Source organism: Cuculus canorus, chromosome 1 (assembly GCF_017976375.1).
Source record: "Cuculus canorus isolate bCucCan1 chromosome 1, bCucCan1.pri, whole genome shotgun sequence".
Lineage (NCBI taxonomy): Eukaryota > Metazoa > Chordata > Aves > Cuculiformes > Cuculidae > Cuculus > Cuculus canorus.
Window position 1 is genome coordinate 200,134,230 of NC_071401.1, and position 20,437 is coordinate 200,154,666.

Here is a 20,437-nt window from a genome sequence, read left to right on the forward strand (position 1 = left end):
GATGCCACACAGGTAACTGCTCTGTAACTACTAATTTTAATTCTGTTGAGTCAAGGAATAAACTGCCCACAAAACAGACTAGAACTACGAAAAAAAAAAAAAAAGAGAGAATTGCAGGTGCTATGGTTGGTACGTTACTCTGCTGGAGAGTGCATGATATGTCTCTCCTTGCCTAGTAATCAGAGAACCACACGTCCTAAAGTAGCACAAGACAAAGGAGATTCAAACAATGGGCTTTATTCCAACATGATAGACGCAGTAAGATAGGTTCATAACACACATAGTAGGGTCAACAGTGTGGGATTCAGTTTGCAGAATCAGACACGTAATTTATGTATATACGTACGCATAAAGTGTTGATATCCAAAGTGCCATAGTAAATTAAGACCTATCACTAAATTCAAAGCAATCTAGTCAGCCAACCAGTAGAACAAATACAGGTACCTGCCTTATAATAAGGTGAACAGCCCCACAGGCTCCAGAGTCCAAGCTCAGGAACACATGAAGACAGGAGCATTTAGACATCTTAACTGAGGTGATCTTTGAGCTAATTCTTACCCAAGCTGAGGTATTCTTATTGTGGAGGAAAGTGAAGAATAGGAAAAGCACAGTAGTAACTGTGCAGGTTGGAACAATTATTTTTAACCTTGATTAATTTACATTTGTAACATCAAAGTAAACACAAACAAATGTGAAAGAAAATATGCAGCAGAAAGTGAACATACCAAAGTCATATATGAGAAATTTTGGAAAAGAACACGACACTGCAAGTGGCACCTGGATGAATCAAAGCTCTGTTATCACTCTCTATAGATCAAGTGTAATTTAGATTTCTTACTTCATATAAGATGTTCTTCAACATGCCAATCAATATCAGCCCAATACTGATAAAAGTGATTATGATTAAAGGTGCATTAAAGACCTCCTGTCACAGTTTTAGCTTCCTTTAAATAAATGAAGAAATTTGATGCACCAATAACCAGTATTTTTTACCTACTTGTAAAAGAAATGCACATCAGGTATTTTGCTTGGAGAGGGAGGAAATATATCTGTGTTGATGCTGATATTTTCCAGCGTTGTTTCAACAGTAGCTCCTAAAATTTGAGAAGGAAAAAAATGAATGGATTTCTAAGGTGTTCACATATAACATTTTCTCAGTCTGAAAGGCATGGATCTCACTTAATAGCATCTAACAACAGTACTATATGGTATACATTTTCTGTATGGATATAAGCAGCTAAAGGAACATTGGTGGTGGTAAATACTACAGGCTGTCTGATCAAGGAGAGACAACCAATGAAGCCTTCTTCTTCCAGCTACAGGAGGCTTCACGCTCGCAAGCTCTCATCATACTGGGGGAATTCAACCATGCTGACATATGCTGGAAAACTAACACGGCAAGCTGTAGGCAATCCAGGAGATTCCCAGAGTGCATTGAAGATCATTTCTTAACCCAGCTAATACTGGATGTGATGATCACCAAGACAAGTGAGCTCATCAGTGACAGCAAGATTGGAGGCAGCCTGGGCAATCTGCAGTTTCAATACAGGATGGAGGATGAAGTGATTGAGAGCAGCCCTGCAGAGAAGGACTTCGGGGTGCTGGTTGATAAGAAGCTCGACATGAGCTGGCAATGTGGGCTTGCAGCCCCGAAGACCAACAGTATCCTGGGCTGCATCAAAAGTGTGGCCAGCAGGTCGAGGGAAGTGATTCTGCCCCTCTGTTCCACTCTTGTGAGATCTCCTCTGGAGTACTGTGTCCAGTTCTGGAATCCTCAAGGTAAGAAGGATATGGAACTGCAGGAATGGATCCAGAGGAGGGCTACAGAGATGATCAGAGGGCTGAGGCACCTCCCATATGAGGACAGGCTGAGACGAGTTTGCATTCTCTCTGGAGAAGAGAAGGTTTGGAGGAGACCTCATAGCAGCAATGATCAGAAGCATATGTAGAAATATGTCAGTTTAGTATGGAGGGGCCTCCATTCTCAGATCATACACTGACATCAGCGAGAACAATCATTTCTTGTCATCAAAGACATTCCATTGAGCACACAGTAACTTAAATTTGGATTGCAAAACGATGGACAGAGATTAGTTACTCACTAAAATGAAAGATGATAGCTCCTAGGGACCTTATTATATTCAACAGATGCAATGAAAGAACATTCCCATCCAATGTTCAGTACTCTAGAGATGGCATCTCAAAGTGTGGCTTCTCAGAAACAGAAGGAAAATCAGGTGAGGAAAAAAAAAACCTTCACTCTTCAGAGGCTACTAATTATATGGCTAAAAAAACCACAATGTCTCTCTCAAGAATGACAACAGCTTTGAGAAGAGTCCACCTTGGATCAGAAGAGTGGTAAAAGATCAATCCAAATGAAAGCACTGGAACTATCTTAATGGAGGGAGAATAGAGAATCAAATAAAAACAAAAGTCATATTACATAAAAATGATAATGGATGTCAAAGACATAGGGAAAGCTCTGTGTTTGGAAGCAGCAGAAAAACTACAGTTTTGGAGCTTTTGTAGAAATACTTCAAAATAAAGTACACCTTATGGATAGGAAAGAGAAATGTTAACCCTCTTAAAGTGTAACAACTTTGATAAAGAAAAGGCAGTAGAAGAGCTTGACATCTCTTCTGCATACTAGGAGAAAATCAAGAATATCTCTTTGCTTTGCAAGACAATGACTGAACACCTCATTCCTTCAGTGGCAGGACAGGATATTGGCATCTACTTGGCACGCACACTTATAAACCAGCAAACCCAGACCTAAGAGTGACCTTTATTGGAGCTTTTAATGATAGCAAAATGTAAAAAGACTGATGGAGAAGGGAGCCAAATTACAATGCAGCTAACACGATGAGGAAAAATAACAGGAACAGTAAGGAGAAGGTGGGTTTCAGTTAATGGGTAGGTACATAATGAGTAACAGTCAGCACGAATTAATGGAGAACAGTTCTTGTTCAATAGATCTGATTTCACTCCTTGAGAGCTGATGAATTTTGTTGCTAACAAAAATTATATAAATTTATCAAGTATTTCACTAATTACCACTAATTAAAAAGTTAGCAGTGCAATATCAATTAAGTGCACACTCTGGATTAAAAATTATTTAACTAACCAACTATAAAATTTTCTGGCCATGGGATACTGTCATCACATGTGGTGTGTCTCCAGGCTTCTCTAGGCATTAATAATGGAGTCACAAAATGCAAGATTATCATCAGGGATCTGCAAATAACTATATAATCATTGGTAAAGTGTGTAGATGAGACAAAGATTGAGAGGAGCAGGAATAAAATACAGAGCAACTTGGTTCACTTGGTAAGCTGCTCCAAATCAAACTAAACATATTTTAGTGTCAAGTGCAACACAGGATGAACACTAGTCCTAAGGAAGAGAGATCTTCCCTTAGAAACTAACTCTGAAATAGATCTAGAGAGGACATCAGATACAAAAAGTCATCACGAAATTCCACAAGTCTGGAGAAAGAAGAACTCAGGGATTCCATCCTTGCATGTAAATACAAAAAGGATGTGAATTTATTACCATTATAGTGAATTAAATACTGGAATACTATTTCATTCCGATGCCCATGATTTAAGAAAATATAATAACAAGTTACAGAGGCAGCACAAAGAGCCTAAAAATGATTCAGATGCTCGAGAGAAATACATGATAGCAAGAGAGTTAGAAGAAGTTGGTCTACTTAGTTTATCAGAAGAGCAAACTTGTGAAGCTCTGATGATTCCAGTACACAAAATATTTCCCCAAGAAGGAAAGCATGGATGCAAAATGGAGAAAGAATAACAAGAAGCAAGAGCTGAAAAAAACCTGAAGCCAGGCAAATTCAAACAGAAAAAAGTTCTGCTTTCAAACAAAATACAGAGAGAGTATTTGAACAGTGGAAAAAAAAATACCAGTGATTGTGGCAAAGCTTTTCTTTCTGGCAGTCTTAAAAGTCCAGGTTGAATTCTCCTCTAAAGATGTCAAACATGAGTTTCTGGGCTCAGCGCCAAAGAGGAAGTACAAACACTCACTGCCTGTAATGGATAGGTGGGCAGACTATAAATCACTTCATTGTCTAATCTGGCCTCAGACTCTGGCAACTTGCGAGCCAGAGCAATGCAAGACTTAATGATGCGCACAGCCCCATGCTGCCCTAAACTTCATCTTTCCTCACCTAATTATATCTCAGCACCAGCTCCTTCTTCTGAAATTGTCCCAGAGAGGACCTGACATGGGCAGAAACACTTGGATTAATGTGACTACTACAGTGGTTATTCTTGCCCTGCATGAGCAGGGTAGGAAACAAGAAAGAAAACCAGTGCTTTTTAATTACGTTCTCTAGATTTTTGTGCTGAAATTCTATGCATCACAGGACCCACCATCCAAACATAGGGAAGAGTGAGTAATCCTAGCAGGGAAAACAAAGAATGGGAAGAGCCCTTGCTCTCTTCCTCCAGCCATCACCTAAACTGAAACAGCAGCAAAAAGCAATGGAATCTATCCAGATGTGCTTCAGAGCTCAGGAACAAAGTGAGGCTGAATCTTGGGCTGCCCCTTCACTCTTCCCCCAAGGTAATGCCGCACTGCTGAGCTGAGAAGGATTTACTCTGCAGCCCTAAACACATGAGAGCACATCCATGGTGACAATAAGCAGACAACAAACCACGTACCTAAGAACCGGTCAGCAAGGCTGTTGGACTGCAGAGCCAGGGCTGTTCGGAAACCTTTGCTGTCCGATGGGATGATGGTGGACTGACAGACAAATGCTCCCACAAAATTGGAAAAATCTTCTGATTCTGCAACCATGTCCTTCAGAGTAACGTCTGTGATATTGTCAGTGCAGACAGCCATCTTCTTCCCCTGTGGACACCCAGGAAACAAACTGGGAAGTTGGTTGCTGATAAGACATGAAAAAGTTCGGCAAACGAGAGATTGCAAACATCCTGATAACAACATGGATGAGTTTCATTACTGTAACTTAGAAACAACTTGATGCTTCTATCGTGAGAGGGACAAATTGCAATCACAAAGTATCCCATTGTGAAAGCTCTGATTAAAGCCCTGTACAGACCCAGAAGCACGATGTCACTTCTGGTATGTATCTTACCAGAAACCTATGCTATGAATCACTGTGTTTAGCTTGACAGCACAGTGTTTACTTGCAGCGCATAATAAAATGGCTTGCAAGGGGAAAACATATTTTCCTTGCCTTTAAGTGATATACTGCAGAATAGCTCTTTATTTGGGATTTAAACCAGATAAAATATTCTCAAAGCCCAAATACATGAATTCCCTAAACACATATATAGCCTTCAAGGCTACATTAACGTCAAGACCAGTGCTATGATCTCAAAGCAACAGCAATGAAAGACAAATCACCAAACTCAATTGTCATGACAATATGCCAAGCACTCCTGACCTAATAATATGGTTGGTAGTACTGTAGTACCACCGCAGTAGTTTGGAAAATGAAGACCAGAATCACAGAAGAGTGAGCATATCTGTACCTTTGTGGATCTACATGACAGCAGTTCTAATCCAGGTGGTACTTAAACACACATTTAATCCTAAAAGTATACATAAAACACTACACGGAAATGTGAATACTCATTTTTCCTCAGCTCATGCAAATACTTCAGTACACGGCAAAGAAACTTCAGACCTTTACAGGGCTGAATATTGATGTAAAATACCTGCATCGGCTTTCATGGGACAATACATATCACTGGTACTGCTTCAGAACTTCAATTCATGTACGTGTCAACACAATCTGGTACAGTCAAGCCCCAAACAGAAAAATCTTGACTCTGGGTCAGAGACTGTTTGCACTTATGGACTATGCACATTTTTCCACCAATTTAAAAAGCTGCAATCAAACTGGGCAACAGGCACCTCAGCCACTGGCAGATAACATGGTGACCAGAGGCTCTGCTGACAGCAACATGACCAGCCAAGTCACAAGGGAAACACGTGAAAAGAAGTTGGCAACTGAAAGACTCTGAGTCTTCACCTGTGTTCCTCAGTGGCAGCACAAAAAGGTCAGTGTTGTGACCCAAGTGACTTGAAGGCACAAGAAATAAGAAATGCGACAGGGTTTTTCTTCTGAGTGTTACTTATACCTAACACACTGTCATCTCTGTTCTGCAAAATTACTCAGCTGTCAGAAGTCCTCTTGCCTTGCCAAGCAAGGTCCAGAGGAAAGTGTTTGCACGGTGTTGGTGACAGCTCAGCTGTAGGAGAGTCCTCGTCCTGTCTCAGTGTGATCCCACAGGACATCAACATGGGCAGTAAGTTGGTTAATCCTCCCAATCCTGTACATGAGCTGAGCTCACCTCATTCCCACACAGGCTGATGTTAAAGAAGTGGAAGAACTTGGTCCCTCGGGATGTGAAGCTTGGTCCACTCATCAATGAACCCACCTGGCTTAGGTTGCTAAAATCATAATTCACGCTCTGGTTATCCCTGATGTACGACACCAGGCAGTCACTGAAGCAGGCAGAGTGGTCCTTCAGAGAAGGAAAGGCATCCATTAAAAAGCAGTTATAGACTAACAGCAAACCATTCACCTGCAAGTTAAAACAAGCAGGTTCAGACAAGACTTCTCCTTGTCAAGAACGCAGGGGAACTTTGTCCTATTCCTGCAGTTGACCTTTCCCTTGAGAGAAATCCCATTCCTGTTTCAGTCCCTCGCAATCACACACCAGAACTTTAATGTTGCCTAAGCCTGGCCTTTCTGCTGTTCACTGCACAACCCAAGAAAATGCAGAGTTTCTTGCTTTGTTTTGTTGTGAGTGTCAATGTCCCAGCTTGAAGTCCTATCAACAGACCAGAACATGGTCTCAGCCATCCTTGCATCTTGCAGAGGGTATACAGAAAGAATTCAAAAAATATGGACAGGATATCAACCCAGCTGAAGACAGACAGAATTCAAACAAATTGGCACAGTTCTTCAAGTCCCTGTGCAGCTCGTTGTCAAAGGATGCTGCACATGATAAATGTTTGCCTAGACTTAAGGGCAATTTCATATAAGAGAAACTTGTTACAGGTTTTTAAAGGCACACAAACGTCACCCGGCTGAGGAAGTCTCCAAGTTTAAAACAGCAGGACTCCAGGATAGTTTTAGGTGGAAGTAACGTATAAACCGGCCCCGTTCTTACACTGCCCCCAGTACAGCTTCTTGAAGTGAATCTTTATTTGAGACAGTGTGGTAAATTTTATCTTTTTATTATATATTTACAAACAGAAATAAGTCTGCAGGCATATTTGGAAGAGTGGGATCATTGGTTATAACTATACTCCTGTGCTCACAAGGTACATACCTGTAGGAAAGAACTAAAACTGGCCCTTCGAGTGCTTATATCCCAATAAACCCTATCTGCCCATCACGCAGAGACACTCGCTTTCCATACCTTGGTGCTTTTGCTGCCAGGCCCACAGGGGATGCAGGCCTCCCTGCCATAGACCTGGTGGACGGACAGGAAGGTGTTGGCTGGACACTCCTTGCATTGGTTGGTCTCCTTCTCAATGTAGTGTCCTGCTGGGCAGGGCACGCAGGATGATCCAGATTGCTCAGAGCCCAGCGCACAGGCCTGGCAAGAAGAGGCAACTCCATCCACTGCATTGGTCACTGATATGGAGTAGATCTTTGCCATGTCATTGATGAACTGTCTGCTCTGGAACGAGAGACAAGGAAACCACCCCAGTGTCATTATGCCATTGCATCTAGACACTAACCACAGCTCCGAGCACCAGTGCACCAAGTCAGGGACTGAGTCATGCATGCATCTGTCTTTCAACACGCATGGTTAATCCACAGTCGCCTCCCAATGGCTGCTATATGGCAACAGCCACTTGCTCCTTACAAGAAGTCTGCGAGCTTCCAAGGAGGGCAAGAGCTCTAGCACTGAATGTCCAAGGAATGCTGTGCTGCAAAGCCCTGCACATAAAGAGGTACTTACATCTTGGCCTTCATTTATTCTCTGAAAGGCCCAAGTGAACGTGAAGGAAGCATTTTTGGAGATGATGTGAGTGTAGGATTGTTTCTCTTTACTTCTTTCCCATGATTCCACCACATTGGTACTTTTTCGATTAACATCCTGTAAAATGGACATCATTATTTAAAAAAAAAAAAAATGGTCATACTAGATTAAACACCAGTGGCTTATAATACAGAGATTAGTATATATAAAGGACTTTACATTGTTTAATAAAGGAGCAAATGTATTTATTCTGTTTTCCACCACTGGCAATTTTTAATTGAGACTGGGTGTCTATTCCAAAAAATGCTCTAGTTCACACAACAGTTAAGTTCAAACTCCTAGAGCGGGTTATAAATCTTATAAGAACCAATTCAGCAGAGTGATTTTTTCATATCTGAAATTTTGCTTATTTATAAAATATGTGGGTACCAGAGGACAGAAAGTGGAAGGTCAAAGAAAAACGTAGTTTCCACCGTCTTTGGATACCTGCTTTGTTGGTGTCTTTAGTGAAAAAGAACTGAGGATAAGTCAGTGTCAAAGTTTACATGAGCAAAACCTGTTCAATCTATGTTTGTGTTTCTTATTCTCTGCCAGTTGTAAATGTTGCACTGAAAGATGCTTTTCCTTTAGAATAGATTCCTTTAAACTACCACTGAATGCAGATTCCTTTAAATTGCCACCTAATTTCCACTTAATTCTCTTTAAATTACGAGCAAATTCCTTTGAAGTACAACCAAATACAAAAAAAAAAAGACCAGCTTCTCTTTGCAATGGAAGGAGCAAGAGTACCTACACAGATCCAGTTACAGTCCTCAGCTGATGGGCTTTCAATAATAAGGTGAGGAAAGTAAAAAACATAGAACTTTGGTTTCACAAATGTCTTTTGCTGCCCCAGGTCACTGACAAGATCAAGTCTAAATTTCCATATTTTGTGTTTCCTATCCCTCCGAATCTTGACTTGTGGGTCTATTAAACTAACTTGACAGTAAGAGAGACACTGGGAATTTTATCAGTCAGTTTAATGGGTGAAAAATTGGCTCTTTAGTGCCCAATGATTTATTTTAAAATAAACAGATGACAAAGAATGGTTCACCACTCACATGGTGAAGGAATTTTGCTAGGTAATTCATGAAATCCTTCCTGCAAGGGCACTGCAGGTATTAAATTAATGTCATATTTAATCTTAGTCATAATAAACCAAGTGCAACTAATCACGCCTACACAGAGGTATTAAAGGGACATGTGGAATACCAGGCTCAGTCCTTAGTCATGAAGATAGAGGTCTCACTTACCGCCATAAAGTACAGCACACAATCTGCTGAACAGATGGTTTCAAATACAAAAGTAATCCGTCCTAGTTCTGACCCAGTTGCTCCTGTCACTGATGTCGGAGGTCTGTTTAACAGAGACAGAACGAAACATTTACAAGAAGCTCTCCAGACAGGCAGCAGTCAATTCTTCAAGTTGCTTTTTGTACAGCAGGGAAGCCAAACCTGCCCTTGCAGAACTGCAGAGGCCAGGTTTGCACAGGTATGAGGCACAGTAGGGTTATTTTTTCAGTGTCTGACTTCTTTATGGTACAGCTCCCACCTTACAATCAACACCCAAATTTGACCATATTGGTAGGGAACCTTATGACTTAAATACATTAATGTTTCAGGTGATTTACACTGATTTAATTGAATCTACCCTCCACTGGTAGGAGACGCTTTCAGGAGTTTCACACAGAACAGAAGTATTCAGGGTGCTTCCCTGCGAAGTACTAAACAGTAGAGAGTAAACTGCAACATGCTGAACTTTTCCATGCGTCTGTTTTTGCTTCTCTTTTATTTTCATTGCTGTTTGCCCATACTGTAAAATAAAAATTAGCGTTTACTCACTGGGCGTAAGAAGTCACAACCCTCCTCAGCTGAGACACAGCAAAGGGAGGTTCATTTTGCCATACCTTAACCATCTTAATAATTGGCATCGGGTCTGAGCTAGGACTCTAAGCTTACTCTTTTAAGAAAGAATCCGCACAAACACATCAAGCAGCTAATTCGTTCTGTCTGAGGTTCCTGGAGGGGTGGGATGTCCTGTTCTTCTCTGATGCCTGGATCTCTCCTCTGCATCCAGAGGAAGCACAGATTTTGCGGGCTGGCCGAAGCCACAGTACAAAGTAATGTAGGCTTCTGTAAAACACCTTCAGAGCAGGCACCAGTACACAACCCATGGCAGATTTAGCTGGTTACTTTGGATAATTTAGAAACAGAGGGACAGGAATATTTCTTCCCAGTTTCTAAAAGCATCATAGACTGAAGCAAACACTGCTGAAAACCACGGTCATCTTGGCATTGTAGAGAAACATCTGCTACAATGGGCTGACTCGGGACAGAGCAATAAAATTCAAGTTTCTCCTTGATTCTCATTCATGACATCACTGCATGTTAGAAAGGAAAACTCCTTGTTAATTCCAGAGATAACATGAAATAGGTCTAAGAGGCAGAAATAGTGAAAGATATATGAAAAAAAAAAACCTGTTCCTCACTTAAATCCTGGGATGTGAAGGTTCAAAATAAGATAGTCATTGTCAGAGCCTCCTGCCCCACTCTGGATGTGATCACCAGCCACTTCCCAGCCTTTACAGGGAAAGGAAAAGAAAAACAGTTGAAGAAATTGATGGTTTCTGGGTCATATGGCAAAAACATTTTCCATGTTACCACACTTTTTAAGCAATTCAGTATTATAGAACATTTTAAAGATGTCTGTTATAAACTATAGAGCACTATAATAACACTTTTGAATTAAAAAAAAATTACTAATTGTATGAACTGCTGATTTTATAAGCAAATGTCACCTTGAAATAAGCAATCAATCAAAATTCCCTGACCTGTGTTGTGCAGTCAAAGGGGATGATCTATCTGATCTCTTTCAGCCTTAAAACATATGAATCAATGAATCTACATGTTAAACATTAAGCATATACCTCAGTGCCCCTCTGCTCAACACACATACTTCAAAGTTTCAGTTACAACAGCCTGACACGGTGGATCAGGCTGAGGAAAATCTCTCAGAGAAGGCTGGAGGTGGGAGGAGTCCTGAACAGAACTGATTTCACCATGAGCAGAAACTGCTCTCTGATGCAATTTTAGCACATGTGCAGAGAGAAAGCTGCAAGCGCTAAATGAACAAAGATCACAGACTTTAATTCAGAGTTATGTGTGACCTCAAGGCGTGTAGTAATCACAAAACATGAAAGGAGATAAACTAGAAAGAAGTCACATAGTTGGGTGGTTTTTTTTACAATGGGGATATTCAGATGCATCAAAGTCTATGGTGGGATAGGTCCTCGGCTGAGGGTACTTCACATACGCTGCAGCTCCTGACCGCTTCTGGTATACAAGAGGGGGTTTATTCCTTTTCTTTTATATATTTAGTGACACTGTTTCCTGCAGGAATTTTCAAACCCGGTGCAATTAAAGAGAAGGAGGGAAACTCTGTTGTGACTCGTACAGTAAAGAGCATACTCCCTGTTGATGTGTGCTCTATTACAACAGTAATCAGTGCAGAACGACAGACAGGTAACAACACAGGGAGTGTGGCTCACCGTTCATCCCATCGCACTTTGAGTTGCCAACATTAAAGCAAGATGTCTTCATGTTGCTTGGCAGGATGTTCCACCACTTGTACTCAAACCCAAGAGCTGGTTCAGTCCCAGCAGGGCAGGCTTTGCACTCTACAGGGTGAGAGGGCAGGAAAGGAAATCATACCGCCCAAGTGCATCTCAAACAGTGTTTTAAAGAACACAGACATTACTTTTTTACTCTCTAAGGCAAGTAATGAACAAAGAAAATAATTTCTTTCTTTATAATTAAACAATCAAAGAGTTATCAGCGCCAGAAAAGTGGAAATGAGACCAGCATTTTATAAACTGCAGATCATAAACTCATGGTAAGTATAATCCCCCAAACCACACTTCCTTTTTAATTGCTTCATCAGAAGGTTGGATCATATCAGAAAACTCAAGTTCCCACAAAATGTTGCAGGAGACCACCGGGCAAATGCATCTCAGAATCACCAAGCCAGAGTTTAGGCTAGACAACATTGGCATAGTACTCATCTGATAGTGCTTAAAAAGAGATTTTTCACAAGGAAGAACTTGACGTGGAGACCAGAATGTGTGAGGAGGAATTACCGACTGCAAAAGTTCGAAGTCTCTTCTCAGAATCCCTTAAAATAACCCTCAGGATGTTTATATCAGCCAAGAAATGCATGCAGAACATAGCAGGTCAACTTAGAGCAGCAATCCCTGATAAGAAATGGCTTCAGAGAGAAAACAGATATCCAGCTCCCTCTCTCCAATGTTATGAAATAAGTATTTTATCCAAAATGAACTCTGGCTTATGATGATGTATCATTAAACTAAGTCATACACAGGCAGACAACTGCTTTAGAGGACATCAGCAATTTTTTTGTGGAATCCTACCCTGTGTCCCATCTGAAAATGTGCCTGGTGGACAGGGAGAACAGGAAGATGAGGCATTGCTGTAAAAGCCAGGATTGCAGGGTGGACAATCCTTCCTCTCTCCAGAAGGAGGTAGGGTCAGTGCATCGGGGAGATCTTCTCTGCAGATCTTGGGTTCAATCCATTTGTACATGATCTGAGTCTGGAAGGAGAATACACTGAGCTCACATGAAGTGTTAGTAAGCTTTAGGACTAGACACGCCAACTAAGGGCCCTCTTAAATAAAATTAGGATGTTCTCAAAGTTTTAGGCCAAACCTAGTCCTTGCACATCCAGGACAATAAAGAGCAGGGCAGAGACGGGAAACAGAAGTGACTGGCTTCACAGGCAATTTCAAGATTTCAGGCTTTAAGAGCAAAGCAAAACCACGATGAGTAAAGCAATTATTAATGTTCATTTCTATTTATCTATCAGATTTTTGCATGAAAATGTTTCTGAGGAATGTCTGATAAATAATTCTAACAACTACATAAGCAATCTCTGCATTTAAACTGTAGTAATCCAAAATATAACTTCAGTATTATAAACCCCCTTTATCTGGAAGATGTGTCAGCAGAGATCATCACAAGTACCGCATTTTCTCCATATTGGCCTCTTCTTTGGAAAGCAGTCAATTTCTCTTTAGCCATTTTCACCTACTGCACAGATGTCAAAACCACAGAGGAACTCTTGCAACCCCTCTCCCGTACCTGGGGGTGAAGCAGTGAAGACTGTTGCTAATTCCTCAAGTCATTATGGGCAGTTAATGGAGTATGAACCAGTGAGTCAAGACCAGATTGTAAAGCCCATCAGGTCTCAGGCCAAACTCACTGATGCTTTGTTATTTAAGCATGAGAACTCTCAGCTGTATGTTGGAACTGATTGACCAGGAGACTCCAAAATACTCCATCCCACTAGCAAGAACTAGGCTAGTAACGTACAAGTGCTATGTATATAGACTGTTTGCCCTCCTATCTGGATCTAAGAGACAAGACAAAGGGAAGAAAAGAGACAAAATGGCCTGACCGCGTGTCTCTGCATCTGCAGGCTCCAAATCTCAACTAAATAGGAGTTTCTTCTCCAAATCCCACCAGAATCCACTTGTGACTGCTGGGACAAAGGGCAGGAGAACTCCAAAGCCAGGCTGTCCCACCAGAAGATTTCCCTATGATAGGTCCAGTGGGTCTAAGACCTCTGTGTGAAATAATCTACTTAGAGTCCATGTATTTCAAGGCATCCCATGAGGAAAGAACATTACTAGCAGATAAGCTCTGTTGCTGCACGTGAACAGGCTATGTATATACCAGGTTGTGGACTCTTCTTTGACACTAAAAATCAAAGGATGTGACACATATATGCAGCCAAGCGCTCTTCCACCTGAAATAGGTATGGTCATGTCCTATGCTCCTGTGACATGGTAGCACCTGAATCATGGCTGGGCATTGCTAGGACAGGGCAAGCTGGCACAAGCTAAAAGTATGCTAGGAAAGATTACTAACAACTAAACATCTGGGTCTGTTCTGGGATAACACTTCAGCCTGTGCTCCAAACCTGGTTTTTTACGAGCAAGGAGGAAGCATCAGTGACCCGGTCAAACTAATCACAATTGCAAGGAGCTTAGCATTTCACGACAGATCCCTTAAGCAGGCCCAAGATGGGTAGATTGTTATAGAAATAAATGCTGGAGAGAAAGCAGCTAAATCATAGAATCACAGAATCATAGAATCATAGAATCACCAGGTTGGAAAGGACTCACTGGATCATCGAGTCCAACCATTCCTAAAACTCCCTTAAACTGTGTACCTAAGCAAGGGACAAAGGACAAGTCCATAGTCTCAGAGAGATTCAATTCTGGAAGCAAAATCAGGAAAGCAACTCCTAGAATCTCTAACTTGTTTTCAAATTAAGAGATCACAGCAAGCTCAATGAGGTTAAAAGTAGCACGATGCCTTCTTACTTACTTTTCCTTCCTTATCACAGGGGGTATGGATCTGGAAAAAGTCCTTGTTTGTGCATGGAGGACGCTGTATACATGCACTGGATCCTTCATCTAAAAAGAAAAGGTGAGGAACAGCACGTTAAACTATCAAATGGTCCCTGGAAACATCCGTAACAAACTTAAAATCTTGGGAGTAAAGTGGGACAGCAGAAAAATATAAAACAAGAATGAAAAAAAAAATCAAGCTCTTACTGGAGTCTACATCAACCCTCCTCTGAACGGAAGAGGGGAAGAGGGAAAAAAACAGCTATGCTTGTATTGTCACACTGAAATTCATTGATTCAGTATAACCAGGGAGTCATGCAAACTTTCATGCCACCTCTTCACCTTCAAGGAGTAATTTGTGTAGTTTGCCAAGCATGGAAATACGTTCTCACTTGAGAGGGGACAAAAAGACTCTAGCCCATCAGAAACTTCCTTGCAACACTAGTCCAATTTTTCCTCTCCTCAGATATTTTTACAAAATTCCCATTCCCATCAAGAGCATGGGCACAGGTCCTCAGGCATTTTCCATACTCTGTAGTGGCAGGTGTTACAGTTCATAATTGATTCTTCAAAAACTTTCTTATAAAACAATTACAAGGGAGAAAATTGAACACATTTTAATCATGAAGAATGGCTTTTGCCTGTATTATTTGATGATCATCAGCTGTGGTTATAGCTAGAAATGCAGAAGACTTCAGGGACCAGGGTTTGCAACTAGTTCACCACATCTTCCAACCACAGCAGATGCAGTGATGGACTAAAAGATTTGAAAAGGAGATTCCTAGAAACACCACAAGTCTGAAGGCACTGATGAATCCAGTTTAGGACACTGCCAACTGATAACGCAATTTACCACGAGAGGGCACAGCACGACTGCTATTACACTTCAGAGAACTGTTCCCTTCGAGACAACAAAATAGCTCCATCACTTTATATTAGGGTGGGTGATCCTACCCAAGATCAAGTGTGGCCCTTTATGTCTATAAGTGTTCTCTGCAGCTTTTGGGAAGCCTAATCTTCATCATTTCACCTTTACGTATCAACTAGAGACTAAATTTAATTCTTGGATAGAACCATTCTTACATCTGCACACCGATAATGACCTCATGTACTCAAGATTCTTCTGATTTTGCTTATCCAATTTAATTTAGGTACCTGCATAATACATTTCTTCTTTACACTTGGTGCACTCTTTAGCTCCTTTCTCAGAATAAGTATTTCTTGGACACACCTGGCAGCCAGATGAACCTGGTTTGTCACTGAAGGTACCAGGCTTGCATGGGAAGCATTCAGATGTATATGCAACTCCTGGAAGGTAAATTAAAGGTAAAACACTGAAATAAGAGAGATATGCTCCCTAACTACTGCCTACCTGCTTATGGGAGAAAGCAAGCCAGCTCAGTAACACGGCTTAAAAAACACAGACTTTCACCACTCACTTTAGACACTTTGGCTGTGCTGACTCATGATTTAGGTCTTTAATCTTAGCTCCTCAATGCCAGTTTGGCCCACGTAAAAAACTTCTATGGTGTTCTAAGTTTGATTACACTTAGAACAGGACCAAAAGAGCAATCCCAGATCAATTACATCATTTAAATAGTAATGTAATTGTCACTGTTATGATATATACATTTATTTATCACTGTTCAGAGGGTTACCAATAAGCATGGTCTTTCTATACTACATTAAAGAAAACCTATTTATTCCTTTCTCCTTATTTGCTAAACCAGTCTTCTCCAGTAGATGGTATCATTTACCAGCTAAATTATTTTTTCAGCCTTTCCCAGCGTTCTGCTGTTCTGTTTTTCTAATTTAAAGGAGGAGACAGGACAAAGGGGCTAAAAAAGAAACTGTATTGAAGATACACCAGTAGAAAAGCAACTTCTTTGCAAACAGTGTAACAAAAGAGTGAGATAAGACATTAAAGGCAACTATCGCTTACCTTCAATTGTGATGTTTTTCACTAGGACTGGTTTTACCACTTTGGACCCCATAAGAATCCCTGTTGTTCTCCAGTATAATATATTGCTACCTGATTTCAGAGTTACCTGCAACAATACACATGACAGTTAGCAGGCATCCTCTCACCAAGAAATCGGTTTATTTCTTACTTCCATTACTCAGATTTCTTGCATCCTAGCAGCAATCCTGGCTTTTCCTAAGCTGCTTAGTGAGTCAAGAAGTAGTAGGGGGACAGCTAGACAGACGCTATAGAGACATCTCTGAGGAGTGTCAGAGTGTGGTTTATAAAAAAACATCTTCCCTCGGTTTCATGGAAAAACACCAGGAAAGGTCAGAAAACACAAGGTTTCTGACCTTGTTGTATGCAGAACCGGGAAAAAAAAAAACTGTTGCTGCCTTTAGCCAGCAGTCCCTGGCACTTTAGGAGCTTTTATCTCTAGCTCTTTGTTCACATAAAGTCAATCAGTTTGTTTTCAAAGCCTTGAGATACACTTTTATAAAGAAATCCAACGCAACACGGAGCTCAAAAATCCAAGCTCACTGCTGAGTTTTGTTTACAAGTTTTAAAAACCAAGCTCTGCCTGCATCTAACACTGCAACATCATAATCAGTTAGCCAGGCACAAACCATGAATATCCCCAGCAGCAGTCTCATCCCTCCTGCTCATTTCTGATCCTGCAAAGCAGATGAGAATGCAGGAAACAACCCAGTTTCCAGCTGCTTTGACCTATTTGTCTTCAGTGGCCCCACAACCCCCGTGCTGGCACAGGAAGAGTTGTGGGTTGGTGGTACCATGGCTGGGATAAGGGGGAGGAGGAAGACAGGACTACTTTCAGCAGCAGCGCTGGTGCCTGCTCTCTTCAACTCACCTGTATCACTCTACTTACTAAAAGAAGCAGGTTTACCAAGACCCTGCCTGGTCTGCAAAGCTGTAGCATACTTACTAGCCTGGTACAAGAGACCTACTGCCAACACATTAGCCTAAAGGTGCTATATTTCCAAACAAGAAGAGGGTTAAACTCTACCAGCATAAGGGTCCAGGATAAGGAGATTTACAGCAGTGCTGTGCAGGCCTGGATGGATCACAGTTTTTGTTCACCCAGGATAAAGAGTCCAAAAACTCAGCAAAGTGGAGATACAGCACATTTTACCTCGCACTCCCCAAACACCTACTACTCAGGGGGGCAGAGGAGGACCATAGGACCATATTTAATTAAACATCATTTTGTGTGGTGTAAGGACACCCAACATCAGCTTTGGTGCAGCAGGACTAGCATACTGAAATCAGACACTGCAGCAACTGGAAAACTGGCCTCAGAGAAGATACCACGATGGGATTTGCAACACAGACAAAAGCATCGAGGAGAGCCAGAACAGTCACCTCACCTAGCTTGTATGTCAACACTTCAGCGACCTTCATAGTCAGTGGAAACACTTGCACATGCCAGATAATAAGCTCAGATGCCACCATTTCCTGTGCAGACACTGTCTACCTCCCTCAGCTCAGCCAAATTGATTCCCTGGCCTTGGAAACACTACTCTACCCATGCCACTCACACCTACTCACCCAGCTCTCCTGCCTCCCTATGTGACTCACATGGAGCTTTCACCTGAGCTAACAGGCGCTGCCAACTAGAGCTGGCTCAGGAATATGGTTGCTACTCCAGGAGGATAAGCAGACCACAGAAAACAGAGAGTGGTCTGCTATCTATGCCAAGTAAAAGCAATTTTTTTCTGGCATAGTGTCACATATGCAGGGCCTTTGCTGGTACAGCTCTGGGAATCAGGATACAATGGTATAGTGAAAACTAGACATCACCATGAGCTAATGTTAATTGGTCTACCTACAGTCTGTGCACCAAACTCAGCCATCTGAACCACAGGCCAGTCAAAAGGCTTCTGTTCCCAAGCTGGATACACTCCTATCAGCTCTACGGGAGCCACCCTGGTGCTGCCACCTTGCCTTTCCACCAGGTAAGTCACCATAGACCTGGGTACAGTTGGGTACAATCCAACTCTTCAGTGCACACTTAAGAATAAAATGCCCATCCTGCCTGCCTACATATACAAACATTGCTCCCACTGCTCTGCTGAGCAACAGGGAATAATCTCATGCTTTCATAAGCAAACAACTGTTGTAGAAGATTTCAATTACAATCATGCAGAGTGACTGTGGCATGCAGATTTGCATAAATCTACTTAAACTCATAAAGCATTTGAGTCAAAGCCCAGGGAAATTAATACAAAGTCTTGCATCTGCATCATTTGCTTTGGGATCAGCCCCTTGGAGATCTCGGTACTGTTGCCCACAGTACTAGACAAGCTGTGCTTCTTCAGATCTGGCCCTCTTTTGCCCTCTGCTCAGAGGAAATCATAAACATTCATAAAAGGAAAAAAGCTTCACGAAGGATTGCTTTGCACACTTACAGAATGAGACCCCCATTCTCCGTTGTCTGTTAGCTTCACCCACTTGTCTGCTGTAGACTCCATCTCTTTGCACTGGTCATTTTGTATCTGTAAATTAAAAACACAAGATCAGTGACCACAATCAGATGCATCTCTCTGTTAACATAATGACTACTGACAGAGAATGATAAGATTCAGCTTTATTTCTGTTGTCTACATAATTAGGACAGCAGCTGCCTTATTTGGGGCAAAGTAAACCCCAATCTTCACAACCTGCTAGCAGCTTAATAGTGCCTCTAATGACAACATCTGACACAGATGGAAAAAAGGAGGAGAAGGAGAAGACTTCAGCCTTGTCCTGTTGCCATCTAGTCGGATGCAGAGCATTTTGTCTTGGCTGCCTTCTTCTCTTGAGCCCACCAAGATCTCTAAAATCCAGAGGCCATGGGCTTCTAAGTCAGAGGGGAGATAAGAGTGGACAAGCCAAAGCTAGAAAACTGCTTTCTGTTCAGCCAATATCTGCTGTGTCTTTGGCCCCCTGCCACCTGACCTCACTAGGGATGAGAGTAATGCTCCAACATGCCATGGAGAGTCTGTCCTAGCAGACATGGGAGGCTGATCGTCCCTTGCCCAGGTCCAGTATAGCTCAGCAGCTTTTCCTTGCAGCAGGGTTTGGTGCATGGTCTCAGAGCAGTATATTTCTTTCTTCTCATAACTGTCTTACAAGTTCAATTACTTGACTTTTGTTCCACCAGGGAGAAAGGCCGGTTCAATACTTTCAGAAGACCTGGTGTTAAGCCTCCTCCTTAAAGTTGAGCACATCCAGTCTTAAATAAGTCACAAAATCCCACATACTCCAAAGCATCTGTGTACTTAACTGCCACCTAGATCAAAAGCATTGAAGTAAAGAGGTGAGAAGAAGCACCTAAGTAGAAGGTAGATCCCTCATCACCTTGCGCAATCTGAGCTACAGTGTCTTTGTGCTTCAGTTCCCATCTGCAAAATGAATATAAGAATATATAGTCTCTCCTCACAAGGTATAAAGGGCTTCAGTATGTAAAAAGAGCCTGGGAAGGGCAGTGCAGAAGCACTGGGTATTGAACAACCCTCACACTAACAGTGCAGCTACCTGTGCCGGGCAATCCCAAAAACGTCATAATTTCCTGGAAAACCGCAACCGAAATGCCACTGTCCAGAGCTAAAGTGTCATTGTTAAATATATTTAAGCACGAAGACACGCTGGGGGAAAAGGATGGACTTTTAGACAAGTGTTAAATATGGTTTCCCTAAAATAACAAGGCTGACTAGGAATTATTTACACGGGCATTTCTATGAAGGACTACACAACTCATGGTTTCTTGAGTAGTAAATGATAAATTTAAGGAGGTGAATGAGTGGGTTATGGATAAAAGTAATAATCAAAAAGCCATTTTCAAAGCCAGTGCTCAGAGAAACAATGTATTTGCTCCATTGCAGGAAGAGATCAGTCAGTCAAGTTACTGGAGGGAAGATTCATAATCCTGGTACATTCATCTGACAGCAGAAAGCATATTTGCTGCATTCTCCTCGTAAGAAGACAGAATAGTCTAATATAAAACTGAAATGGCTAAA

General features: G+C 41.6%; 1 protein-coding gene across 3 annotated transcripts in view; it reads right to left on the minus strand.

Moving 5' to 3' along the window:
• ELAPOR2 (endosome-lysosome associated apoptosis and autophagy regulator family member 2) overlaps positions 1 to 20,437 on the minus strand; it is a 100,799-nt gene that overhangs the window by 8,631 nt on the left and 71,731 nt on the right. For all 3 annotated transcript variants that reach the window (XM_054063053.1, XM_054063068.1, XM_054063058.1), the window contains 13 exons: positions 18,848 to 18,934; positions 16,401 to 16,506; positions 15,614 to 15,766; positions 14,436 to 14,524; positions 12,457 to 12,637; positions 11,578 to 11,706; positions 10,519 to 10,609; positions 9,284 to 9,386; positions 7,971 to 8,108; positions 7,422 to 7,685; positions 6,345 to 6,518; positions 4,683 to 4,872; positions 998 to 1,094 (listed from right to left, as the gene is read on the minus strand). In XM_054063053.1, coding sequence (XP_053919028.1) covers positions 998 to 1,094; positions 4,683 to 4,872; positions 6,345 to 6,518; positions 7,422 to 7,685; positions 7,971 to 8,108; positions 9,284 to 9,386; positions 10,519 to 10,609; positions 11,578 to 11,706; positions 12,457 to 12,637; positions 14,436 to 14,524; positions 15,614 to 15,766; positions 16,401 to 16,506; positions 18,848 to 18,934 — 1,802 coding nt within the window. The remainder of the gene's footprint in view (positions 1 to 997; positions 1,095 to 4,682; positions 4,873 to 6,344; positions 6,519 to 7,421; positions 7,686 to 7,970; positions 8,109 to 9,283; positions 9,387 to 10,518; positions 10,610 to 11,577; positions 11,707 to 12,456; positions 12,638 to 14,435; positions 14,525 to 15,613; positions 15,767 to 16,400; positions 16,507 to 18,847; positions 18,935 to 20,437) is intronic.